Source organism: Leptonychotes weddellii, chromosome 4 (genome assembly GCF_054177405.1).
Source record: "Leptonychotes weddellii isolate Sample4059 chromosome 4, ASM5417740v2, whole genome shotgun sequence".
NCBI lineage: Eukaryota > Metazoa > Chordata > Mammalia > Carnivora > Phocidae > Leptonychotes > Leptonychotes weddellii.
The window spans coordinates 7190490-7216713 of record NC_138372.1 but is presented as its reverse complement, the minus strand read 5'-3'; the positions used below and the strand labels follow the sequence as shown (position 1 = coordinate 7216713).

General features: G+C 58.9%; 1 protein-coding gene across 2 annotated transcripts in view; it reads left to right on the top strand.

The window, feature by feature from the left end:
- CASZ1 (castor zinc finger 1) overlaps window positions 1–26224 on the top strand; it is a 145991-nt gene that overhangs the window by 90327 nt on the left and 29440 nt on the right. Inside the window, exons 1-2 of one of the 2 annotated variants that reach the window (XM_081816870.1) lie at window positions 407–652; window positions 1059–1097. In XM_081816870.1, coding sequence (XP_081672996.1) covers window positions 604–652; window positions 1059–1097 — 88 coding nt within the window. In that variant the 5' untranslated portion in view covers window positions 407–603. Of the gene's footprint in view, window positions 1–406; window positions 653–1058; window positions 1098–26224 lie in introns of those variants that run through there. The other variant, XM_081816869.1, reaches the window with a different exon arrangement.

Sequence of the window (26224 nt, the reverse complement as noted above, 5' to 3'; positions counted from 1 at the left end):
GTGCCCGCCGGCACCCGGAGCGAGTCCGCGCGCGGCCGCCGTCGAGTGGCGCCCGCGGGGCCGGAGCCGGGACGCAGGCGGGAGCGTGCGAGCGCCGCCCGCCTCGCCCCTCCCGCCAGGGTCAGCGCCCCGAGTCCCCGCCTCCCTCCTCCCGAAGTCTAAGGTTTGGGGAGTCACTGAGCCAATGAGGCGGGCCTCCCGAGCGGGTGTGCTGGAGCTGCGCGCACGCGCGCGCGCGCGCAGGGGAGCGGCGGGGGCGCGCGTGCGGGAGCGGCGCGGGGGCGCGCGTGCGGGAGCGGCGCGGCAGGCGGGCGAGCGCGCGCCCATTCACTCTAGCACCGCGGCGGGCGGGCGCGTGCGGGCGGGCCGAGCTCTGCTCTTTCACCTGCCGGGGCGGCGCGGCCCGGCCCGGAGGAGGCGGCGCCGCGGCCGCCCTGCCAATCACCTCGGCGCCTGGCAGCGCCCCCGGCCGCTCCCGTCCGCCCGCTCCCTCCTGCCAAACTGTTACCCTGAGTGTTACCGTCAGGAGCAATGACATCAGGGCTTTAAAACAACTTGTTATTCGGGGAGTAATCAGTTGCAATTAGGCATTAATTAAGTATTATGAAAGTTGATTATTTAAGTGAATTCGGCTTTCGACTCTCCGACTATGGTGAGTAGGGCAGTGGGGCGGGGGAGGGCAGGGGGCGCCGCCGCGGGGCTCGACCCCAGCGCGGGCGGGGGGCGCGGGCGGGGGCCCCCCTAGGCCTCGCGGGCCGCCGGGCCCCCAGACCCGGGCCGCGTCTATAAATAGTTTCTCTTTTAGTTTAATAAACTCGAGAGCCGGGAGGAGCTGCTCCGAGTGTGCAATGCCGGAGCGTGAGAGCGACAGGGGAGGGAGGGAGAAACTTTCGCTCTCCCTCCCGGGCCCCCCTGTCACTGCTCGCCGGGTCCCGGGGACTTGTCCGGCCCTCGCTGGGGGGTGCGGCGAGCCGAGGGGGGCGGGAGGGGGACGGCGGGCACTGCGAGAGACTAAACATGTTTTTTCTTTCCCCTTCTGTTTTTGGCGTTCCTCGAAGAGTTTGGGACCAAAGAGAGGAGAATGGATCTTGGTACAGGTACCGGCGGTGGGAACCAGGGGAGGCTCTTTCACTTTTCTTTCGGTTCTTTTACGGAAGTTAGTATTTTTAGCCCAATGAGGTAGCAGCTGAGCAGGGGGTGGGTGGGGGCTGGCCTGGAGAGGGTCCGGTGCCCGCTGCGCTTCTCGCCCTGGTTTCTGGATTGCGAGGCTTCTGATGATATTATTGTTATTATTTGTTACTTGCTTAGTGACTGTGACTAATTTGATGCTTGTCATTATGAAAGGACCGAGGGGAGAGGGAGCTGGGGGGCACCCAGAGAGAGGATTTAGGGGGTTTTTGTGGGGGTTTTTGTTCTCCGTGTTTTTGAATGGCTCCGTGTTTGGTGTGTGTGTGTGTGTTTCTTTTTCCCCTGCAAAGATCGCTGTGTGTTAGGCTGTGGGGTGTGTGTTTTTATTTTTTTAGTGGGGGGTGGTTTAGTTTTTGAAAGCAGCGTCCTGTTGGGAAAGGTGGTTAGTCTGGTTTCGGGGCGACTGTCTCAAGGTAAAGGAATTTAATTTATTTGGGACAAGGCTGTGTCGGATGATCAAGCTGCTTATTATGGCTAATGAGTATTTTTCACCTGAGAATCCGTGGGATGAGGCGGCTGTTATCAGTTCAAAGTGAGGGGCCCAGGACTCTCTCCCATCCCCCTTTTTAGCTCCCCCCAGGGGGTACACCAGGCAAACTACTAAATTTGGACTCTGGGTTTTGGGGGGCCTAGTATGACACCTAGGCTAGGGTTCCAGATAGCATGATGCTGGCCTGGGGCAGTCTATCCTGATATTTTGGTGTTTTTATTGGTTTTAATCTAATTTTTTCAATATTTCGCTTCTCTTCCCACCTGGGGTTCCAACCTGAGCCCAGATTGAGGTTTACCATAAGCTCCTCAGGCTCTCAATTAGCCCTCTCTGTTGAAACCACATTTTGACCAGGACCCCAGATCCTAGCCTGAAAAAGCCACTGTCTTCTTAAATGTTTTTGAAAGGAGTCCGTAATAAACAGGCCGATAATTCATTGAGACTGATCTCTGAACCCTTGTGTCTCATTTATAGAAGAATAGGTGGCGGTTAGGATTGTTGTTTATAATGGGCCCAAGTTCATGGCATTGCCCCTTGGGGCCCATGAGCTGACATTTGACCTTCTGAGGTCAAAGGGGAGTGGGCAGAGAGAGCAGGAAGGAGGCAGCACTGGGGGGCCCAGGGTAGGTGAGATGGCAGTCAGCTCTGGGTAGTGGGTGTGTGTTTGTGGGGAGGGAGGTGGCTCAGAGTTTTTATGACGGTCTCCAGCCAGGTGTGATCTCGGGTAATCTGACGTGGAGGTCCTCGGGACCTCTGTGCCCAGGAAAGATGTGACACCCCCTGCTGGGCAAAGTGATGAAGGTGTCTAAGGCCACTGTTGCCATGCTGCCTCTCCCTGGCCTCCACGCCCACAGAGAAGCAGCCCACCCCCACCCTAATCAGGTGTCTCATTGCCTCCTTCCTCTGGGCCCCACCCCCTTTCTTCAGAAAAAGGGCCCCCACCCAACCCAGCCAAAAAGCAGTCCTTACAGATGGGCCAGGCGGTGTGCACCACTCCCTACCTGGGGCAGATGAGCCTCTGCTTGTGGGCGGGCACAGTGGACCCAGGCATTACTCAGCTGGAAGGCGGGCCCTCCTCGTCTTCCTCCCTCTAACCTGGGTGCCAACTGGAGCTGGCGTCCACCCTCCTGCCTTCCCCCAAACAGTCCCTCCCAGTCTGCTATGGGCGCACGACTCCAAAGCCCTTCTGGAGGGTGTCTCTGACTGGAGAGAGAGCCTCCTGCGCCTGTGGGTGGCAGAACCTCTTAGAGCATCTCTCGTGGGACTTAGGGAGACTTGCTTCTCCCAGCACTCCAGGGATAGGCTCTGGAAACTTTTCCTAGAAGCTGGAAGAGTCACTGAGGTGGAGTGGTCCATCCTCTAGCTGGAGCAGGGCTCTCCCAGCAGGGCTTAGACCTGGACTCTGGCCACTCGGTGAGGGGAGGTCCGGGTGTCAGAGCTCTGACTGCTTCCTGGAGGAGTCATTTGGCGATACCATCTCAGCTTTTCTTTGAATTTGGAAGTTTCACTTAATTTCAGAACTTCAGAAGAAAAATAATTTTTTCCCTCTTCACAAAAAAAGGGAAGCAGGTGGGAACTCTGAGATCCCCCTCGGAGCCCATCTCTGGGCTGACTCTGTGCTCATCTTCCAAAATATCTGGAATGTACTTCTGGACCCAGCCATGGCCAAAGGTCTCGTCACTGGCCAGGGCTCATTGCTGAGACTGTGAGGGGCTCTCTTCTTCGGGGGGACCATGGGCAGCTTACACCGAGAGCTTCTGTAGCAGAGGACAAGGCTGGAGGCTCAGGCCCCAAAAGGTTGCTGGCGCCAGGGACCCTAAAAGCATTGGATCATGGGTTAACATCCTCTCTAGCCTGGGGCAGGTCCAGGTCCTGAAGCATTCCGTCCAGAAGCCATTCAGTGGTGGCAGAACCTAGGCTTCTCAGGAGGGGACAGCAGGACCTCAGGACCATCCAGGGCCATGTGGACCCCTATTCCCCCACCATAGTTCAGCCAAGGGCTGGATCAATCTGGACGTCTTTAGCAATAAAAAATGCCGATGTCGTCCTAATTCACCAGGCCCCGAGATGACAGCAAATTTACATTTTTTAATTAAACTAGCAGCCAGTTTTTATGAGAGGGGGTTGGGTTATGCAAATCAAATGGTTGTGTACGGAAGATTAGGAGAGTTTGGGAATAAATTCCACAAATGCTAATAAAAAAAAAAGGAAAGGGAAAGAGAGGAGGGAGGGAGGAGAGAGAGGAAGAGAGGAGGACATAGTTCCATTAGGCCCTTTTAGAGTGATTTCCCTGGGGGAGGGAGCTGGGCAGGGGAGGGGAGAGGGGGAGGGAGCTTTCAGACACAGGTAAATCCATCCTGCAGTTGGGAAGCTCTGCAGTGTTAGGCCCCACTAGGCTGATGGCTAGGCCCCAACAAGACTGGAGGCAGGGGCGCAAGGGCCGTGAAGCAACAGTGGAGCTTTGAGAGGGACCTTGCCCTTGATTCTCAGGGTCTGCTTGTAACTGCCCACACTCTCCCCAGGGAGAGTGTGAGAAGAAGAGGAGAGGCTGTCCAGGGCTAGAGCTGTCCATCAGGATCCAAGCTAGGCCCCACCAGGTCAAGGGCCAAAGAGGCAAGAGAGCAAGTTCAAGGGGATGGTCAGGGACAGAGAGCCAGAAAGGGGTGGCACTGTCCACTTGGTAGCCATGGTATCAAGGTGAGGTCAGTGGGAGGAATTGGCGTTGCTCACTGAGCCAGACCTGCTTTTTCCCTGGGATAAGCTCTGCTGGAACTCTGGGGCCGGGAACCCCTGGCCTTGTGAACAGACACACCCCCACCCCCACCCCGCGCCGTTGCATCCGAGCCCTGGCCTCAGCGGTGGAGGAAGCCTGAAGCAGGTTGTCCTCGATTTTCCTTCCTCAAGCCTTTACTTGGCCAGATACACCCACTCGACCAGTCTAAGCTAGGGCCAGTCCCTGCAGTCAGGTTGGGCACCGGTTTTGCCAGTCTGCTGCAGGGGGTAGGTGCCATCTTGGCAGGAAGGTGCAGTCAGAGCCAAGGACAGAATGGGCTGTCTCGGAAGTAGCGAGTTTCCTGGTACCATTCAAACAGAGGCTGGCTGTGACGTGTGCGGGGACTTGAGCATCAGATGACCTTTAAGGCCTCTGGCTCTCCAGCTCTCAACTAGATCTTACTGGGGACCGTCAGTGGGGGCAGTTCGTGGGGACGGGGTTGAGGGGAGGAGGTGAGAAGCACATCGTTCGGGACTTCTCTTTCGAAGAAGGCATTTGCGACCTGCGGCTCTGGACTGCAAAGTGGCCCTCGCACCAGCCCTGGTCCTGGTTGAGACATCAGAGCAGAACATGGGCTAAAAGCCCAGGCGTAGCTGTTCTAGCAACAAGAGGCAGAGGCAGCAAGGGCACATCTGGAAGGATCCCTAGAGGGGCCCCATCCCAGGCCCTTTTTTCCTGTAGGGACCAGCCAGGAGAACCCATTAACCTTCCTCTCCGAGAAGGGCACTGGGGCCACTTAGCCAGACCTCGTGCAGCCTGGCCATCGTGCCGCCATTCGCCCATCCCCCATGGCCAGGGAATCTGGCTGAGTTGCAGCTTGGGTTTTTATGATGGAAAAATAAAATAAATGGAGACACCTTTGGAGGGCTGAGTCACACAGCAGCATCTCCTCATTAAAGCTGCTGCCCCTGGCTCAAGTCCCTGAGCTGGGGATCGGGTGGGGCCCGGGAAGATTCTGGGCGCCGGCTCCTCCGCCTGGACCCTGCCAGGTTAGTGGTGTGCCTGCCCCACCATCAGCCTCCTCTGGCTGGCCCGCCATGCTTAGAGGAGTCAGGCCGTTTCTCCCCCCGCCCCACTCACCCGGGGCCCCAAAGCTTGTCCTTTACCACTGCCCTCCCTGAGCTGATTTTTAAACCTTGACCACCCCGGCAGCTGCCACATCTTCTCCTCCTCCTCATTTTTGCCGTGGGGTCGCGGGAGGAAGTTGCTCTGTAGTAATTCCAGCCTGAGGGTCCCTGAGGCAAGCCGCAGCTATCCCAGGATACCTGGGCCAGGGTACAGCAGGAGGAAGAAGGAGCAGGGGAGGAGGAGAAGGCTGGCGGTCCCAGGGGGCAGAGGATGGCCTATGTCCCTTGGACCGCTTGTGAAAGGCAGCCACTTGGTGGTCCAGCGTTCACCCCTCTGGCTGCCTGACCGCAGCCTGGCTCCTCACACCCCACGTTCATCAGGACGTAGTGTCCCCTGTCCAGGAAGAGACCCCGTGCGGGTGGTGAGGCTGGCGATTCAGAACGTGTTAGGGAGCACCTGCTAGAGCTGCCAGGGCCGCGAAGCTGCCTGGTCCTTCCCTGCGTTCCGGGACCCACCCGGTGGAGGGAGACAGGCGTGTTCAGCTGCCACGGGGCAGAGGGGCACAGGGTGGGAGCCCAGGGAGCTCTGTGAAGGAGTGGCCTTTGGACTTGATAAAGGATGGGGAAAGTAGCGGCACAGATGGAGATAGGCAGCCGGATGTTCCCTGCACCCCCCAGCACGTTCTGGACTTCACATGGCCTTGCTCCCTAGTCCTCTGCCACCCACCCCCCAACAGAACTCCTGCTTCCCATCCTGCAACCTCAGCCTTCTGCCCTTTTCTTCCAGGCCGCCCAGATCCCTAAAGCCAGGCCCTTCTGCCTACCTTGCCCCTCCTTACAGCCTCATGCCCAGTTGGCCCTGGAAAGAGATAGGAGATAAGAGGCTGGCTGGGGGCCTGCATCTCTGAGGATCTGGTTAGGCCCACAGCAGTGGTGTGTCTGGGTGGCACTCAGGCTTCTGTACCCTGGCCCCCAGAAGGTCAAGGCCAGCAAAGTGCTCTCTTCTGCTACTCCTGCTCCTAATGGCGACCATTAGTGTTAGCTCTGTGTTGACATCCCCTCCCAGCACTCGGTACGGGGCTGGTCTCACGCCTTCCCACTGTTAGTGCTGGTGGAATTGATTGATTGATGTGCCTCTTCGCCAAGTGCCTCCTGGCTTCTTAGTGGGGGCAGAAGGAGGCAGGCAGGAAACGTTGGCCGATTCCCTTGGGACCTGGGTTTTAGCTCCTTGAGAGCTTTCTATAGCCTGGTTTACAGGAAAGAGTGGGGCTGGGATTAAAGATGACATGAAGGGGGCCCAAGGATAAAGATAGGCATTGTATGGTTAGATGGGGGCCTGCATTAGCTACTAACCGTGACTCTGGCTTGGGCCTGGGAGGGTATTTGGCACCCGTGGCCTGCTACCCTATGGGGGGCAAGCGGGCAGTGGCTGATGCATGGTCTGGGACTCTCCTCTACTTCCTCTCCCGCCCGTCTCCATCTCCCCCCAAGCAGACCTCACTACAGCATGTCCGTCCTCTCTGGTCCTGCTTCCAGTCCCAGGACCCCTCCAACTAGGTAGGCCCAGTGCCAGAAAGAGGGCCCACCCCACATTGCCGAGACCTCGGACCTCTGTCCCCTGGCATGGCGTTTGGGCTAGGGCACTGTCTGGCTTTGGGGGAGCGGGGGGTGGGTTGGACACATGTTATGTCTCCAAAGACCAGGGATTCCCAGAGGAAACCTTCTCGAGGTGAGATTTGGCCTGCTTTGGCCTTTCCTTGTAAGGCTTTCTCCATGAACTCGGGGGGCCCCTGGGAAGGAATGTGCTGCATGGAAACTGGCGAAGAGTAAGAGGGGGCTCCACCATGTCACCATCACTAGAAGTACATCTCCTTGGCTAGATCATCACCTCCCTGTAGACCAGGGCCTGCCTCCCCGTCATCCCCTCAGCCGGAGAGCCCAAGGCCACAGCAAGCCAGGTGGGCTGCCTTGGGGAGGGGTTGGCCAGGTGCCCCACTGCCCAGCAGGGGGCGCCCCAGCGTATCTGCCCCAGTTCTAAGGACTGGGATGCTGGTCCGGGTCTGGTCCGAGCCTTCTGGCCGTGGGTGGGGGGAGGGGAACCTCCCCTCCCCACCCCCAGAGGTTCCTTGGCTGAGTTTGTTTTGCCAGGGTGACCTGTTTAATCATCTCATTTTCTGGTGGCCGTTTATTCCTCGTTTCCACGGTTACGGCCCCATTAAGGGGAGAAGCAATAAGGCAGCGAGTCAAACAGGTAATAAAAACATTAAGGCCCATGTGCACTGAGGGAGGGCGGGTGGGTGGGAAGGGGGCTCAGTGAGGTGAGGCGGCCCGGGGAGAAGCAGAGGTAAGAGGCCGCTGGCCTTGTCCTCCAGAGGCCACCAAGAGGGCTCTTGGCCGGCAGAAGCAGAGGACCGCTCCCCGTGCCCCAGCTTCTGAGCTGCACCCTTTGGGGGCCGAGACCCAGGGCTAGCTCAGAACCATCCCCAGCCCTTGGTGCCCTGGCAACAGGCTGTATGTTGGGAAGTAGCACAGGAAGGAGAACCGTGAGAGTGACAAAAGCCTCCCCCAGGACTCCTCCCTGCTGGCTGTGCAGTCTGGTTGCAGGCCTCACCTCACCCTCACTTGGTGGGGGTGGGGGATGATTTCTGACATTGTTTTGAGCTCTAGAACTTTTTTTCTGCCAACTTTATCAGAAAGCATATTTGTGGTGAGTGCTGCTAACAGGGCCAGTCTGGTGAGTAAATATTCCTGGTGTGGACAGCCCTGTGACCTTGAGAAGGAAGAGCGTGGCAGGGGGGCCAAGGGCATGTAGGAGAAAGGAGACCCAGTGGCCCCGGTGCTGTCGGGGGGCCCCCTAGGATGGAGTGAGGGGGCCAAAGTGTTTGGGTTTGGCCTTAACAGTCTCTTCCCAGCAGTGTGGTCCGTCTCAAGCTCAAGTGACACTTGGCTCGGGCTGGGGTGTGTGACTTTCCTGCTGGGGGACTGGGCCGGGAGCCCTTGGTGTTGCTCCCACAGAGGACTTTCTGGCAGGTTCTCCTCTGGGCTCCATAGAGACACGGCCCTCCCCTCCTTTTGGAGATGGAAGCTAAAAGGAAAGTCAGCCTCTTGCCAAACCCGTTTGAGCCCAGGGGCACGTGCCTCCTTCCCTAGGGGCCTCCTGAGTGGCCCCAGCCCCTCTGGGTGGCCCTCCAGATTGACAAGTGAGCCGCTGGTCAGCGGGGCTGACCAGGAGGGGAGAGGGCCCTCAGCCAGGAAAAGTGGGGCTCCAACCGGAGGGGCAGTGCCTATGCGTCCTTGAGCCTGCTGCTGCTGCCCCGAAACCTCGTGTCAGTGGCTCGGAGAGAAGAGCAGAGGTCCCCGTGCGGGGTGCCTCTGAGTGAGGAGCGCCTACTTTCCTTTTCTCCCCAGTGTTCTGAACCTTTGCAAACTCACTGAGGTCTGTGTCTCCAATTATTAAATTCAAAGTTGATTTCTGACTCGAGAGGGAGAAAGAGAGGAAGGTCTGGGAAATGGGGGAAACCCTCTGGCTGGGAACTGTGTCTTGGGAGTGGACCTAGATGAGTTAATATTCTGATCAAACAATTAAAAATAGAAAACACGCCCGCGGCCCCAGCTGCTGAGGCTTTTCGGCATCTGCCACCAGGAGGTTCACAGGGCAAGTGGTGCTGGAAATGCGTTTTTCCACAAACAGAGAATATCAGAGACTACCGTGCGCCTGCCCCGCCCCCATGTCCCTCCCAGGACCCAGGACAGGTGTCTAGGGGCTCCCAGCTCTCCCTGAGCTTCCCTCGTGGGCCTGGAGCCGGGGTCTGTGCAGCTTCAGGGCGGCCCTTCTCCCCTGCAGGGCCCAGCCACGGCAGTGAGGTCATCGCCAGATGCCTTGCTAATTGCTTTAAGAATCTAACTTAAAATAAGATGAAAACTTATATTCCTGGGTGAGGAATAATTTCCCATCGAATAGTAAATTAATGGAAGGGTTATACCAGGGGGCCTGGCTGGGAGGCCGTGCTCATCTGATAAATCCAGGTGGCTTGGGCAGAACAGGTCTAGACCGGGGGCTCCCCTAAACCTCAGGCCAGGCCCCATCCCCCAGCTCTTCTCGCGCTCCACCATGGCCGGCTGAGCTGAGAGGACACGTCCCATGTGTGCTCAAGGTCCCTGTCAATGCTGGGGACCACTTTTCAAAGCCCCCAGGTGGGAGAGGCTCAAGTCTGACGTCCCTCAGGCATGAGAAGGCCCTGGGTGGTCCGTTCACCCAGGAGCACATCTTGGGCATCAAGAGAGCGCGTCTCTTGATACGTAAGAACACAGAGCTTCAGGAGCACTTTCCAGCTCCCAGGATGGTGACCAGCCACCCTGGTTTGCCCAGGACCTGAAAGACCCACGTCCAGTGAACACCTCAGTTGTGGAGGCAGGTGGATGGGCTGATTGATACCGCCCCTCCCTTGGGGTCCCGGAAAGCCTGAGCACCTCATGGACTAGAATACTCTCTGTCCAAGATGGGTGATTTACAGCTGGCTCCACCTGAAACACCCAGCTCTACGGGCTGCTGCCTTTGGTGAGGCGCGTGTGAACTCAAGCGGGTGTGACACACGCGTTCCCAGTGCAGGACGAGACACTGCCTGGGAGCCTCTGCTGGATGTAGGAAGGGACTTGCCCCTGTGCACCCACCTCCACGCCCCTCCTCTTTCTGCTGAGCCCTTCCCCCTATGGCAAGGATGGGCACACGGGGCAGATTTGTGACAACAGAGCACCCATGAGTTTACCTAGTGCCTACCTGCCTCCCGAGAGATTCAGAGCACGCCAAGTTTAATATCCCAGTTCCCCGGAAGAAAGAGAGTTGTCCTATTTTGCAGGTGGAGAAACAGGAGGTCCAGAGACACGGACGGGTCAGGGACGGGGTTGCCTCCCACGGGGAAGAGGGACTTGCTGGAGGACCCCTCCATTGGCAGCCCAATCCTGGATATTTCCCGTGTTGCTGGGCCCACTGCCCCAAACCTCTCTGGGTGCCCCCTAGGTCCCACCTGTAACATGTGGGCACATCCCGGGCCTTCCCTGCAAAATAAAATGCACTTGTTCATGCGGTTGCATTTTGAGCCTTTTTGGAGGTAGCCTCCCCTCGAGGCGCTCATTACTACCTATCTCCTGAGAAAGGGGTATCCCCTTCTGTTCACAGGGAAGGGTTGAAGGGGAGTTGGAAAACATTCTGACTTGTCTCTTTGGTGAAATGGAAGTGAGTGGACTGGACCCAGGGCCCTTCAGGAGGAGAGTCTTAATGAACGGGCATTCTCCTAGGAGACAGGACGGCAGATGCATGTTTGTCAGATGTGTTTCTGTGTAAGCATAGACTTTGCTGGAGGGGAAGATCAGGACGTTTCCCCTGGTTCACCAGGAGACCCTTGCAGCTCAGCTAAGGGGTGCATATCACCACTGGCCTTCATGGCTTCTAGAAGTAATGAGGCCTCCTTGGGAACCGTAGAGGATAAACTTGCTGCTGATCCCTGCGTGGGGTTTGAGCCTGGGGGCTGTACTGAGTATGGCAGGTGTGATCCTAGGGAGTCCCCGCTCCTGTCCCCGTGTTGACCACGCTGCTTTCAGAGGGAGGGAGGGAGCAGTTGGGTGCTCTTGGGCAGACTGCGGCTGCTTGAGCGGCCTCTTCCACCCTCCTACCGCACACCTACCCCCCCCCCCCACCCCAGAGGAAGGAATTATGGGGCAGTAGGACTGAGAATTCCTAGTCTAAACAACTCAGGAAAGCATGCTCCGGGAGTGAGCCAAGCCGGAACCACAGATGGTGCGAGCCTCGGTTTTAACTACAAGGACAGTGGCTGCGAATGTCCCCTGTTCTATGGCAGTTGCTGTTCAAGCAGACTGATTGGTGAACTCCAGCCTGCTGGGATCTGAGCGGGCTCTCCTCTGTTCATCTTCTCTCACCCCCAGGGTGGGGGAGCGAAGCTGAGTTAGACAGAGGGGGCAGCCTGCCAGCCAGCCGTAGAAAGGCAGGTGGAAGGAGGAGGAGACAAATAGGCAGCCTGGGAGCACCCGGGCCCTGGCCGGAGGGTGCAGCCTCTTGCTGCATGGGCCCCTTTCCCAGGCCTGCCTGATAGGAAGTGTCACTTTGGGGGTTCCTGGGAGGCCTTCAGATAGGTGGTGAATGGAGCTCCTCCCTGGAGACCCCGGGGCAGGGCCAAGAGCCCAGAGAAGGAGCTGGGGATGTTTTCTGTTTCCGGGTCCCTTGGGGGCCCAGGGACAGATTGAGACAGGCTCCTTGCAGGGAAGGTGTTAACAAACAGCAGGTGATTAAACATGACAAGCGGTGACATTTCTGTGCAGGGTTCTCGGTCCCGGCAATGCCAGGAATGAAGCTATAAACCCTGACATTTTGTGTTATGCACTGAGAGGTTTTTAATAGACCTCTCTCCCTCTTCCCCAGTCAACTTCTCCTTCCCTCTTCTCCCCCCTTAAGCCCTCCCCCACCCTTGTAGCCACTGCCCCCACAGAAGCCACCTGCCTCCCCATTCAGCCTGGCTTCAGGGAGCCTCCAATTCCTGCGTCTCTGCAGGCCTCCGGCCTCTCCCTCCCTCAGCCTCCAGCTCTCCTAGCTCTCCCAGCTCTCCCACTGCCCCCCACAGCCCCTCCCTCCGCTTTGATCTCTCCCCACAGCCTGCACTCCCTTCTCCTTTTTTTGGGTCCTGATCTCACAGCCTCACCCTCTGCTGTGGCCGTGCCAGTTGTTTGCAATGGCAGGTGGCTGTCCCTGTGCCCTCTTTGTGGTAATAACATTTCCAGACAGACTTGAGAGGGGCTGTAGGGAGGTGCTGGGGCTGGGGCTGGGATTTTCCCCCATCTTTTTTCAATTTCCTTTTCTCCTTTTTGGGACAGAGACGGGAGGTGGAGGGAGAGCAGTGCGAACAGTTGCTGGATTGATTCCGAAGGGGCCTGGCTGGTAACAGTTGTTCGTCTCCCAGAGAAATGTTGGAACAACTGGGGCCTCTTTTGTTCTCGAGGCAGAGCCCTGTGAAGGGCATTTGGAGGTGAGCCTGAGGCACAAGAGGGTCAGAGACCCAGGAGCTTCAAACCTCAGTCCCACCCAAGGGAGGAAAGGTTCCTAGAGTTCCGCGGGGCCTGCTTGGTACAGAAGCCGGGCCACACCCCCCATCCCCGCTCTTCCCCTAATGAACTTCAGAAGCACTTAGTTTTCTGTATTCATTCAGTAAATATTTATTTGGGTCAGGCGCTCTGCTAAAACAGTAGTCCCGTCCTACGGATCCTGCAGTCTAGGGAGATAGAAGGGTCATTAAACAAGTTATTACAGATGCGCTGCCACTGACAGAGCAGGGCGTCAGGAGAGGACAAGGACAGGACCCTCCAGAGTGTGGTGATCTCAGAGGGCTTCCAGGAGGAAATGAAATTTCACCTGGGTCGTCTGAAAGATGCGTGGGGGTCCGGGTGGGATTAGCTGGGCCCTGAACTGAAGGAGGTGGGGGGGGGGATGCTCCCTGTTCCCCAGGGGCTGGCTGGCAGGCGAGGGGTGAGTGGTGAGCTGTGCCAGCCCACTAGGGCCGTGCCCCTTCGCGCTCTGGCTAACGGGCCCGGGACTTGCTCTTCCAGCCGCCCTCCTACCAAGCTGACCCATCTGTGCCAAGCACAGTACTTGGAGGCAGAGCAGGAACGCGGCTCAGCCCTGTCCCTGTGTGAGGGAGAATAGCCAGGAAGTCAGCAGGTGCCACTGAGGAGTGGGCTGCTCCCACCGTTCCTCCCACGAGGCACCTCTGCTGATGACTCACTGAAGAGGGGGCAGGAGAGAGCGTGCAGACCCGCGTGGAGGGCAGAGCTGCAGCAGGAGCCCAGGGGAGCCCAGCTGGGATGGTGGCACGTCTCTGTGTCCGCTTACTAACCCTCTTTACCTCCTGCACCTGCTGGCCTCCAGGAGGCCCTCCTCGAACTCACAGCTGGCCTCCCTCCCATGCCTTCCGTGGGTGCAGAATGCTCTGGTGCTGGTGTGTCTTCCCCAGTAGACCCTGAGCCCTCTGACACCTGAAACCGCACTCCCCGAGTCCCTAGGGCCAGCGGGACCCTGCGAAGTATGTGCCTATAGGTACTTGGGATGTATTTGAGAAACTCACCTGGGCCCCAGAAGACGAGGACGTGCACTGACCCTTAGAAGTGAGGAGCCTGTAGACAGACCAGGGGGCCCCTGGCGTTGGGGAAGCCAGGCTCTGGGGGTCCAGGTTCAGTTTCCCCACCCAACCCAAGCTGCCCTCACACCCCAGAGTCATTCAGCCATAGCAGTGGGGCCGCAGTAAGGGCTGCTGCCTAGAAGGGCCTCAGGGAGACTTCTGAGGGCTTCCTTCCCCACCGTGCTCTGCCTTTGCCCAGAGGTCAGACCCAGGACATCCTGCCTCCATACCTGTTCCCTGAGGAGGACCAGGTTAGCTTCTGGTCCCCATTAAAGGGTCCAGGGCAGATTTCAGCCATAACTCCCCTTCCCCACCCCATCCCGATCCTGCCTTTCTGCCAGATTTGGCCTGGGTCCCCTAATGCTACCCCTTGTCATCCACATCTCAGAGTCCAGCCAAGACCCCAGGGAGGCCCCAGAGGCTCAGCCTTCCTGGGCCCTTGGCAGCCAAGAGGGATGAGGCGTGCAGAAATGGGAGGGGAGGGGAGCCCCAGAGCCAGGACTTGGCCCCCTGCCCCTGTAGATCCGGAGCCAGGTTTTACTGTAATCCCTACATCCTGTTGCAGATCCTTAATCAGCTGGAGCCCAGGTTGGGCGGACCCTGTGGCGACACTCAGGGCTGTAGGATGGAAAACCTGAAGTGGAGCTTCCGGAGTTGGGGTTGGGGGCTGCGAGGAGGAGGCAGGTGGAGGGGAGGAGAAGAGAGCCCGTGCAGGCACAGGATGTGGACAGAGCCCAGAGCCGCCACCCACCCAACCCAGGCTGGGGGTGGAGGAGCAGCTGTTGCAGGCTGGGAACCAGGGATGTGAGAGGACGAGGAGGGGCCCACGTGGGGCCCCCTGGAGAACACCAGAGTCTGTGGGGGCTGCCCACGTTGCCTGTTAGCACCATTGAGACAGCTGGCCCTGGAGTCGCTCAGGTAGTGAGCAAGGACTCCAGCTGGGAAACAGCAGAGAGGGGGGACCCTGGGTGCTGTGGGTTCCAGGGGTCTACACCGACCTGGGCCCAAGTGCAAGGCGGGAAGGGCTCCTGCCCTGCTAGGAGCTCTGCTTCCTGAGGAGGGCTGAGGCAGGGGACTCGCAACTGTCCTGCTAGGGGCTTGGGCAGCCAGGGGACTGGGCTCCTGGGGGGGAGCAGCAGGGGCCCCTGAGCAGGAAAGCAGGCTCCCAGGATTGGCCATTCCCTTCAGCCAGGAGCAGCGGGCCCTGGTCGTCCAGCCTGGCTCCACAGTCCCTGCATGAGTCAGGGGAAGGGTTGGGGATGGGGTGGGGGGCGGGGTCCTGGACTTCAACTCCGTGTCCCCCAGGAGCAGTGGTGGAGCAGGATGGGGGGCAATGCCCAGGCCAGAGACAGCCATGGAGCGCAGGCCAGGAGTGGGCTGGCTGGCAGCGGGCAGGCAGACGGGCGTCTGTCCTGCCAGGGGCCCAGGCTGGCTATGCAGACAGCTTCTTTTCTATATGGAAATGAAGAATTTAGGCTAATGGAGCTCAACCATCTCTAATTTTGCGATGGCAGGAGGATTTTGATTGAAAGTAATTAAGCAAGCTAGCTGTAAAATTAATTAAAGCAAAAGGGGGGGATTTTTTATTGGATTGGATAGCGATATAGCGTCTGTCAGGCGGGGGACGGATGGGGGTGACCTGAATCCTCTGCCCTCCCCCCTCCCACTCGGGACGTTTATGTCACTTTAATCTCCTTACAGCGGCTGCTGTGCATTTGTTTGAAATAATCAAGGAAATATGGTCAGAAATTGTCAGCTTTCAGATCTAATTTACCTGACGGCCCCTGCGCGAGCTGGCGCGGCCCAGGGAGTGAGCGTGCGTGAGCGGGCGGGGGAGCCTGAGTGGGCACAGAGGACACCAGGCTCTCCAGCCCCCTCCCCAGCCCCAGGCCCCCTCCCAGGGCAAAGGGAGGGGCTCCCCAGGCCTGTGGACACCTCCCCAGACAGGCCCCCGCCCCACCCACCTGCTGCCTCCCCCTCGTGCTGTATGTAACCAGCTTTGGGTTTAGGGCCATAGGATCAGGGAGGTGACGGTAATTCCTTACTCCAGATGGCTGACAACTGCTAAACCCCTCCACCAGGGCCACAGTTTTAAAAATACTCTTAACTTAGTCCCCTCATGTCGTTGGCAGCCTTAGCAAGGGGATTGTGGAGATGGGCTGTGGGGAGGGTGGGATGGCAGCGTCCACCATCATACCCCTCTGCCACCTGCTGCCATCCCCACCTTCTTTCCCGGGGCTGCCTCTCTCCCAGGCCCTTCCTCTAAATCCCAGGATGGTGCTTTGCCCTGTTTTCCCCTTCACAGCACAACTCACAAGTTCTGGGGGTCTCAGTCTCTGCAAGAGGAAGGTCCCCTCCCTCGAACACGCATGCTCCCACGCTGCACCCAGGCAGGCTGTCCCTCATATGGCCACCCACCCCCATGTCCTGCCCCTTTTCCAGTGGGTAAGCCAGGCCACAGACTCTCCTTGTGCTTCCCTTGGGTGCTGGAAGCCTGAATTTCAGGCCCTGCACCCTGAAAGTGTTGGCTCAGAGCCATTTGGGGTCCTTGCCCAGGTGGGCCAGTGTGGGGTTGAAGCTTTTCCAGCAGGGAACCCTTGTGGGATTTGGGGCCAGTGGGCCCTGGAGCAGTCTACAAGGGCTGCAGAAAGTTCCCCTTTAAAGCACAAATGTGTAGCAATTTGATCTGCTGGTCATGAGAGGGCCCAGGTAGGGGGTTGAGGCTCCGGATTTGTCTGGTCCTGACGAGTGAGTGACATGGGCTTCTGAGGAGTCTCTCAACCTCCTGGGCCTCAGTTCCCTTCCAGTTCTAAAGTTCTATGCAAATCTAGGACAACCTGTGCTCTGATCGCTGCCACCCTTGGGAGCTCCTTGTCCAGCCAGAGCTCCTTGCCATGCCCCTGGGACAGAGGAGAAGGTGGAGGGTTCTAGAAACAGAGCAGATTAGGATGAGCAGCCTGCTCCCAGTTTGCCCACATTACAGCACACCTGTTAGAAGCCCTCTGTCCCCACCTGCCCTCCTTCCATCAGTCCTTATCCTAACCCTGAGTGTGTCTCCCCACTCCCACCCCAGCTTTGGTGCTGGGTGACTCGGGGGGAGGGGAGGCCTCCTCCAGCAGCAAGGGGGGTTGAGCCCCTGACTTCCTTCCAGGCTGGCTCTTGAGCAGAGCCTCTGGGGGATTGGGAAGCATTGCCTGCCCCCTTCTTGAGCTCTCTCTGCCTGACCCTCCACTCTCTTCGCACCATGAATCACTCATCTTGGGGCAGGGGGTGGAGCCCCAAAGCGCTCTGCCCAGGAAAGAGTGGGAGGAGAGCCCTTCTCCTACTGGCTCTTCTCCACGTCTTCAGGGCAAAGTTCTTTGTGCCTAGAGCCCAGGCGGCACTGTGGTCATTTGGGCCCAGCACTCCCCTGGCTGTGCCTGCAGGAACTTGGTGAGAGGCAGGGGCATGGCCAGGCACCATGGGGGCCAGCCAGAGCCAGAGTCCCTGCCCTTTGTGCCCACCAGCTGCCCAGGAACCAGATCCCAGGAGACACAGGGCTAAGAGAGCGTATCTGGCCCCAGCGCCTCACCTCCACGTGTGGCTGTCAGCTGCTCACGTCAGTCCCTGCAGCTGAGATGTGGAAGAACCAGCCTGGGAGCCAGCACCAGAGACCCAGCAGAGCTGCTCTCCCTGGGCCAGGGGCCAGATTCTGGGCTCGATGCTGGTCCAGGCTGCGGGTGGCGGGCACCAAGGTGGAGAGAGACTACAGCAGAACTCAGATGCCCACTCGGGCCTGGGCAGGTTGGTGCACTGAGGCACAGGGATGTGGAGAAGGCCAAGAGAAGGGTGAAGAGTGCTCTTAGGGTCCTCATGGTGTCCCCAAGTTGGCCCTTTGCTCTGCCCTTGTGGGAAGCACCTGAACTGGGGGTGCTGTCCCCCAAACTGCTTTGGGAATGAGTTCTATGCAGTGAGGAGAGAGCTTTGTGCAGTGGCTTCTCTTGGAAGGACAGGCACAGGTAGTGGGCACGCGAGGTCCATAAGACTGGCCACGGGCTCTGAGATTGTAAGGTCAGAGAGAGAGAGCCCCCGACAACATAGTCCCAGACAGCCCAAGGAGTCTGGGAGAGAGATGAAGGGAGGGTATTTGGGGGCTGCTAAGTCTGAGGCCCACCCAGGAGTACCTGGTGCCCATCACCTGGCTGGGGTTTGAGAACACACATGCATTGTGGCCTCCAAGGGTTCCCGCCCACCCTTCCTCCTCAGCCCCCAAGGCTTTAGGAAAAAGCAAAGCGTGCTGGCCTTGTCCAAGTGGAGCCCTCCTCTTTCCGGGGCTCCTCCCTGGCTCTTTGCCATCCCCTACAGCCAGGTGTCTGAGCCTCTAGGTGGAGCTTGTGCAGGGAGAACCAGAGAGGGTGAAGGATGACTGGCTCGGCCTTGGACCAGCCCTCCAGGCCTGGCTCCCTGAGGCCCTTTGTGAGTGAGGAGAACTCCCACCAGCGGGGGCCCACCCTGGGCTAGCTAGCCCCGTGCTTCCTCTCTTTAGGTGGGGCCCAGCATGAGTGGGGCTGGCTAATCTCCCCGCCACTGAGGGCAGAGAGGAGGGTCTGTCCTCTGAGTCCTTGCTCGTGCTTCCTAGTGGCCAGTAGCTTCAGGAGAGTTCTCAGGGGTATGTGGTGCCCCAGCCACAGGAGCTGGGAGAGGTACCTGCCCAACTGGGAGAGGAGCCCAGAGTGGCTGGGGTCCAGCCCCGGGAATCATTCACGGCAGGGTCTGGCGATGCCCACGGTGCTCCCCCAGCCAGGGCCGTGCTGGAGTTGGCTGGATGTGACCAAGGCAGCGGGCTCCCGGAAGTGCCCGGGGCCAGGCTGGGCTCTGGCCTGGCAAAGCCTCCGCCACCCGGCTCGGCGGTTTCCTGCCGGCGTCAGGCCTTCTCTCCTGCTCCCGTGGCACCCACCCCGCTCCTCCGGATCCTGGGGCGTGGGGTGGTGGCTGGTGGCGCCCCGCACAGCCCCGCGCCAGCCTCCCAAGCCCCTCTTCCCCTCCCTCCAGCCTGGCCCCGCTTCCTCACCCTTCAGGCCTGAAGCCTCTCTGGCCCAGTCCCGGCCCCGTCCTCCGGCCCCCCTGGCTTCACAGTCGCATTTGGCTGCCAGCACAGGGTACTGCAAAACTGCTGGCACTGCCAAAACCCTGTGTGCGCTATGACTCCCCAAACATCCCTTTATTTTTATTGTTCTGTTAATTACTGTTTAAACTTTAATAAGTCACTTCGTCAGGAGGGGGGACCTGCCGTGAGCTTTTCTGTGCAAACACGGGCCCGGGAGTGACTCGGGTGTAATATAACCCTTTATGCGATGTGGGAATGTTTAGATTGTAACAGAAACTTGTTATTTTAATGACAGTTGGGGGGGGAATCTGAACATGGAAGGGGAGGAGGGTGGGCTCCCCTTGGGTCCCCACCGAGGGCTGGGTGGCCTGGCGACAGCAGGGGTGCTCCCTTGCTGCTCCGAGGACGCCAAGGGTCAGGCCCGCCCAGAGGGGGGTGCCTCCCAAGAGATGCTCCAGGACTCGAGGGCAGGAGAACACTCGGGTCTCAGGGGCCTAGACAGCTGAGGGTCCCAGGACAAAGGGGGGCTTTGGGGGTTGGGAGAAGCAGGAGGACCCAGAGTTCCTAGATCTCGGGGAGGCTGGACTCCCTTCCCTGCCCCCCACCCCCGGTCTGGGAGGGAGCAGCCCTTCCCCCTCCCAAGGCAGGGACCCTGCCCACAGTCACCATCCAGTAGAGGGGCAGGCCCCACGTGCTCCGAGGTGCTGGGCCAGACATGTCACTCGATTCCATCCTTTCAACAGCCCTGTTTCAGATGAGGACACTGAGGCCCAGGGCAGAGACCAAACTTCCTTAGAAGTGGCGAGCTTTAAGAGGAAGATCCAAGTTTCTAATGTTGATTTGTCTGATCTGGATGCTGTCAAAATCCCAGTGCCCGAGCGTGGATGGTATGGGAGGGCCAGGCACTGTCCCTCGATGGCAAGGCAGGGAAAGGCTCCAGGCGCTGTGCTGGGAACCAGGATCATCCCCCTCGGCCCTTGGGCAGGGCTCACCCCTTGAGTCCCCCCTCCTGCTCCTCATCAGGAGGAAGGGCTGCAAGGTGAAGGGGACATAGGAGTAAGGGTCGTCCCCAAGCCTGGGCATAGGACACTTGCCCTCTTCCTCAAAAGACCTGGCTCCATCTCAGGGAGTTGGGGTTCAGGCCTAAGGTAGGGGTGATGGTAGCCAGGTCTCGCTCCAGTGCCCTATCTCACTCCAGTGCCCCCCATCCTCTATACCCAGAGGCACTCCTGTCCCAGACTCCTTTCCAGAGCAGGTGATACCTGGACAGGGAGCCTTTCTCCAGCATCTGTGGGTCTCCTTCTGGAGCCTGAGGGCGTCTGGGCCTGGTTTCCTACTTTGTCTTCACTCAGTCCCTCTGCCTGTCCATCCATTCATCCATCCATCCACAGTGCTGAGCTTCTGCTCTGTGCCAGCACTGGGTGGCAGAAGGGCACGGGCCCCATGCTTGCCCTCGAGGGCCCATGCCTAGTGGGGCAGTGAAGAGGTGTGGGGGGAGAGCACAACAAGGGGGACTGTCCCCTGGCCTGCACAGGTGCTCTCGGCCAGCCAAGGCAGAGACCCTTGCCCTCCCTCCACTCTCTCCCCTCCCTCTGCAAGCTACACCCACGAGGGCCCCTCCCCAACCCTCCAGTGGGCAGGGCCAGAGGTTCAGGACCCTGGCTCCCTGGAACTGGAGGCCAGAGCCCCCCAGATGGCAGCGGCGTGGGTCACGAATCGCTGAGGTTTTCCTTTTCTGAGCAGCGCGTTTCCCTAAATTGTCTTTGACTGCGTGCATGGGTAATGAAAGTTTATGCCCTTGTTAGAAGGACAGGCGGCCAGTTCCAGTTAGAACTGGGGCTGTCTCCCTGCCAGCCCCCCCGCAGCCCCCCTCCCCAGCAGCAGAGGGAGCAGGAGCACAAGTGTGTGTGTGCGTGTGTGTGCCCGCGCGTGCGCACGCGCACACACACACGCACACACACACCCCTCCCTGGTGGATAAGAAGGCTGTTAGGGGAAGGGAGAGGGGACAAGGAAAAAAAGAAAAAAAATTTCCATATTTGTGTAAGTTGCTTTAAAAGCGTTTTATCATGTCATAAAAAAGGGAAAGTACTCTCAGAAATTGATCCTCTCCGCCAGCCCATTGGACAGAAGGACGTTGGGATGTTAATGGCCATCCTGCTCCAGGGTGGCTTATTAAAAAATTTATACATAAATGCTTAAAATTGCATAAATTATTTAAAAAAACCCAACAAAGTAAGCAATTTGAATTCCCTCTTTTCCTCCCCTTCGCTTGGTCCCCCTTCTGCGACCCCCCCCTTTTCCGGCCCCTCAGCGTGGTCCTCCCGTTCCCAGGCCTCCCCCCATCCCCCTCCTCGGGGCTCCCCTCCTGCTTCCTTCACTTCCCACCGCACCCCAGCCCCGTCCGCCCTGCCCTCCCCTGGGCTTTCCCAGCCTCACCCACAAATTAACGGAACAGCCGGCCCACCACCAAACACTCACATGCACACGCACTAATAAAAACACCACTAATAATGCCCCAAATCGCGAAATTAAATATTAAGGCCAGAGGAGGCGGACGTGGAGCGGAGCCGGCTGCCACCGTAGCCGAACTTGGAGCTGATGAGTGTGTCTCTCACAGGCGTGGAATGTCACCCACACATCCCGGAGACTGGAGTGGGGAGTTTTATGATGGTTTTTCATTGATTTGTTTCCCCAGCGCAGCTGCCGACCTCTATTGAGGGACAAACATAATCAGCACTGACGCAAATTAGATGGTTATTCGTTTTGAAAATTGACAGAAAAACAATAAAAAAGATGAAATGCTCCCAAATCAATAGATATAATGAAATTCAAATAATCCGAGAGATGAGGTCTCCATGGCAACTGATAATGTGGAAAAGAAAACAATTTAATAAAGGACAGACACACTTTGAAAACAGATTGGGCCCAGGGAGGGGGGAGGGCTGGCGGGCGGAGGGCTGGAGCGGGCGGGCTGGCGAGTGAAGGATCACTGTCCGTCCCAAGGACACCCGCCATAATTAAGCGAGGCTTTCGGCCCCAGAAAGTGCAGATTCAGGTTTTAATACACAAAATTATTTCAGGAGCAGTGAATCGGAAAGTCGTTTGTAATGACCTTCCTGAGAGGCCCGGGCGCGGGGCATGTTGGAGGCTGGGCGGCCGGGCCGGCTGAGTTATGGCATATTTGTGTTTTTATAGTGCGAAGGGGAGGGGGTGGGGGGGAGGGGGGGAGAAGGTTAAACAGTATTTACAGCTCAGTTGTTTTCAGAGAGGAAAGAGAAATAGAGTTCACGGGAGATGCAGCGGGCAGGCAGGCGGGTGAGCCAGGAGGCCTCCGGGGCGAGGTGGGAGAGGTGGGCCCTGGGCGGGCCATCCCCCCTCAGGCTGCCTTGCCTGGCCTTGGGGATCCACAGAGGAGGCCAGGAGAGGCCTCTCCCACTCCGCTGCCTGGTACGGCCCAACTAGTGGGTCCTTCCAGGTCCGGGGCCTCTCTGGGTGATGGGGGTGGGGACCTGTGTCCAAGCTGCGTGCACATCCGGCCACACCTACTGGAGTAAAAAGGTGGGGCATCCCTGTGGACAGGTGGCTCTGGGCGCTCACCTAGCCTGGGCACCTTCCGAGGCCGCTGGTCACTCCTTCAGATGGTGCCACCCTTCTTGAGTCCTGTGCTGTGTCGGGGGCGGGCCCGGCCTTGGGTGGCCTCGGCTGGTGAGGACCTGGGACCACAGCGTGCCCCTCTGCGGTGGCCTGCGAGTGCCGGCCTCCCTGGCACTTTCCATGGCTCCACCTCCCCGCTGAGTGCTTACCTTGGGCACACAAAAGGGGAAAGCTCGGCCCTTTGGGTTTACAGAGGCAGGGGCCACAGAGAGTGGAGGGGACCAAGCGGAGCCTCTCCCGGGCCCTCCAGAGCCACTCGCCCGGGGAATGGCAGCTCAGGCGTGAGCGCCCAGCCCTGGGGGGGGCCCATGGGAGGCTCCCTGCCCTCGGGCTCTGACTCCCTTTTCAGCCACAGGAGCCCTGTTTGTGTTCTGTTATCATGACCACACACGGCATGCTCAGTTTCCGGGCCACTCCACATGTGCACGTGTGACTTCTAATAATATTGTACAAATACGGAGACGCCCGAGTGTGTGCGCGCGTGCACGGTCTGTGTGTGCGCCGTGTGTGTGTTTTAAATCTCCCCTGGGTGGTAGCTCTTTTTTTCTCCCCTTCCTGTTTGGCTGTGACCTGGGGGAGATTGATAGCCAGCCTGTGCGGTGGATGCTAACAGTTCCCCTGATTTATAGAGTTACTTACGCTAAGTGAGGCCACTTAGACGCGTCTGGATAGTAAACCTTTTAACTGGACTAAAAAATCATAATAAATAAATAAACAAAGGGGGGCAAGTAGGACCTAGTGGCCAGGGCCCCCCCACCTCCTGCCTTAGCGCTGTTGGGACCAGGGGGCCTGGCTGAGAGCCCTGGGGAGCAGTGGCCCTGCTCTCACCCGCAAAAGCTGGGCGGCCCTTCTGTTCTGAGCTGGAGGTGGGCTCTGGCCCAAGAGAGGAGGACACCCTCTCCTAGAGGACAGGTGCTGGTGGGGGAGGGAGTCAGTGCTGAAGAAGATAATAGGGCAGCAAACTGGGCTAGCCGTGGGGGCGAGGAGAGAGGTGGGAGGGATGGTCAGGGAGCTTGGGGGGAAGCAGGGGATGGGGCACCTGTCTCTAGGGGCACCCTTCCTGGCTCCCCAGACTCGCTGCCCCTATGGCACCTGGACCTTTCACCACAGTGATGGCGCTTGTAATGACGTGAATGTCTGCCCCCTTGTCTAAGTCTGAGCTGGCTGTGGTGGCAGGAACCAGGACAGTCTGTCTTGCTCACGTCGTGTCCTGAGGATTAAGCCCAGGGCCTGGCCTGTAGAAGGAGTTCAGAGGGGGTGTTGAATGAACGTAGACACATCCCCCCCAAAACTAGGGTTTGTGGCCCGTCAAGTTCAAGTTCTTAGGGATGCAAGGGTGGAGGCTCCAACATTGCCACCACCCTGATTGGGAGGCTGTGGGAGGGGCATGTGGGGTGTTAGACCATGACCTTGGACATCCGAGCCCCGTTGGAGTCCCATTCCAGCACTGACTCTGGGTGACCGTGGGCAGTTACCAATCTCACCAGGCTCTGCTTCCTCGTCTGGAAATGGGGACAGGTCAAAAGCCTCATGGGACTGTTGGGGGCGGGTGATCACTGACATGCCCAGTGCGATCTCTAGCACAGGAGGTATTCAGAGGGTCCCAGCTGCCCTATCACTCCGGGCTGTGGGCCCGTGGCCTGGCAGTGTCCGTGGCCCCTGAGCTGCCTGGCCGCAGGCAGGTGGGCCCTGGAGCATCCCCACCCCAGGGATGGGTGCCTGGCCCTTGCCTCCCCACCTCCTGATATACAGCGGGCGTTAGGCTGCCCAAAGGGGACACTGCATCCTTAGGAAGAAATATGTCCTCATTTTTCTTAAACACCGTTTCCACTGAGTGAAATGTTTAGAAGGGACGCACAGGGAGAACTTTATTTCCTACCAGGGAGTTCAGAGCCACCAGGCAGAGCCCATAAAGCACCCGGAGCCTGGTAGCTGACAGGCCGCCCGGCCCCGAAACACATTACTCACGAGTTTGGGGGGTGCTGCCAGGCCTGCCCAGCCCCCAGGGACTGCCCCCACACACACACAGCAGGACAAGCAACTTGGAGAACCAGGCCATGGGCGCTGGGCACTGGAGCTTCTCATCCCCTTGAGCACAGGCTGCGCAGGTCAGGGGAGGGCCTGGCCCCAACCTGGCCGGGAGGTGGAGCCGTTCCAGCCACCCCCAACCCCTTAGTCCCCAGGGATCTGGGACCAGGGGCCCAGGTGCAGCTATGGGAGCCCCCCTGTCTCCCCCATAACTGGCAGGAGCCCTGGCCTCCTCAGCCTTTGGAGGGAGTGATGAGATTCCTGCCATAACCGGCCCTTCTCCCGAGGCCCTCCCTTCATTTGATTTCTGAAGCTGGCTGATTTGAATATTTATAAATATCAGTAAATTATTTATTGTAGCAATCTGCTGCACCATTTTACCCATTGCAGTTAACACTTTAGGGGGCTCCGTGTTATGGGAATCAGGAGTGGGGGTGAGGAGGAGATGGGGCAGAGAGGCCTGGGACTTCCTACAGCCCACCCAGGAGCCTGAACTGGGGACGTGGTGGCAGCCTCAGCGCCTTGCTGAGCCTGGGGCCTTTGTGAGCCCAGGCTCTGGGGTGTCTGCGCGGCTCCAGGATCAGTTGCCTCTTCTATCAAAGAAGGGATGAGGGCAGTCCCTGCTTCACTGGGTCACCGTGAGGCATATCGTGAGATAGTGCCCAGAAATGTGCATGGAAAGTCCGGTTTCTGCCCCACCTGCCTGCCGCCAGGATCTGCTCAGCTCACAGAGGAGGGCTGCTTGCAGGTGGGCTGGTGGAGTTTGGAGCACCGGGAGGGAAGGTTCAGACCCTGGGAGCTGATGCGGGGGGGGGAGGGGGGGCGTTTGTTGCTGAGTGGGCAGCCTGCCCCCCGGCCAGGCCCCCCAGCCTCTCTGGTCTCCCCTCTCTCTTCAGGGCCAGGTGAGGTTTCCAGGTCTTGGGATCTTGTGCCTAGATGTGCACCACACCTGCTTGCTTGTCCCCCCCCACCCAGGACTCAGCTGCCTTTTCTCAGGTCCTTGCTTGCCAGAACTCTCCCACCTTAAAGTCCTGTGGCCCTTTCACGGGGGGAGAGCCCGCCCAGGGCCGTGAGCTAGCAAGGGGGAGAGCCAGGCTGTGCCCTGGGGCTGTGCCACCTCCTGAGGCTCACCCCACAGGGCCAGAGCTGCCTGGGCCAGAGGCTAGAGTCTGGGAGAGCCGCTGGGCTTGCTTCCTGCGTGCAGGTCCTGGCCGCTCCTTCCCCCGGGCCTGACTGGGCCCACCTCAGCTGCCTCGCCCCTTGCCTCCTTTCTGGAGCCTGTCCCTGAATAAGCAGTGCAGGAGTCCCCTCGCCTTCCCACCCTCCGGCCCAAGCCTGCCTCCTGGGCAGTATTGTTCCCAGAGGAAGTGTCCAGTGTAAATACAGCAGCGGGCAGGCTGGTGGCGGGAAGGAGATGAAAGGGGCAGTGACAGGGCCGGGGACGGATGGCTTCCTCCCATTGAGGCCTGGCCACGGCGTTTATATTTTAGGGAAGAAAGTCGGGGGAATGTTTACATGGACAGGAGCCTGGGGTCAGACCACGAGGGGGGTAGTCTGTATATCCCAGGGCCCTGAAGGAGGGGGAGGGGAGAAGGGCTCTGCGGAGTGGGCCGGAAGGCGGATGGACCTTAGCTCTTTCATACTCCCTACCGCTGCCCTAGCCTCTGCCTCCTGCCCTGCACCCCAGGCCCACACGCCTTCTCCACCTCTACCCCTGGGACCAGCAGTAGAGTCAGAGGGAGGGCAACATCTGGAA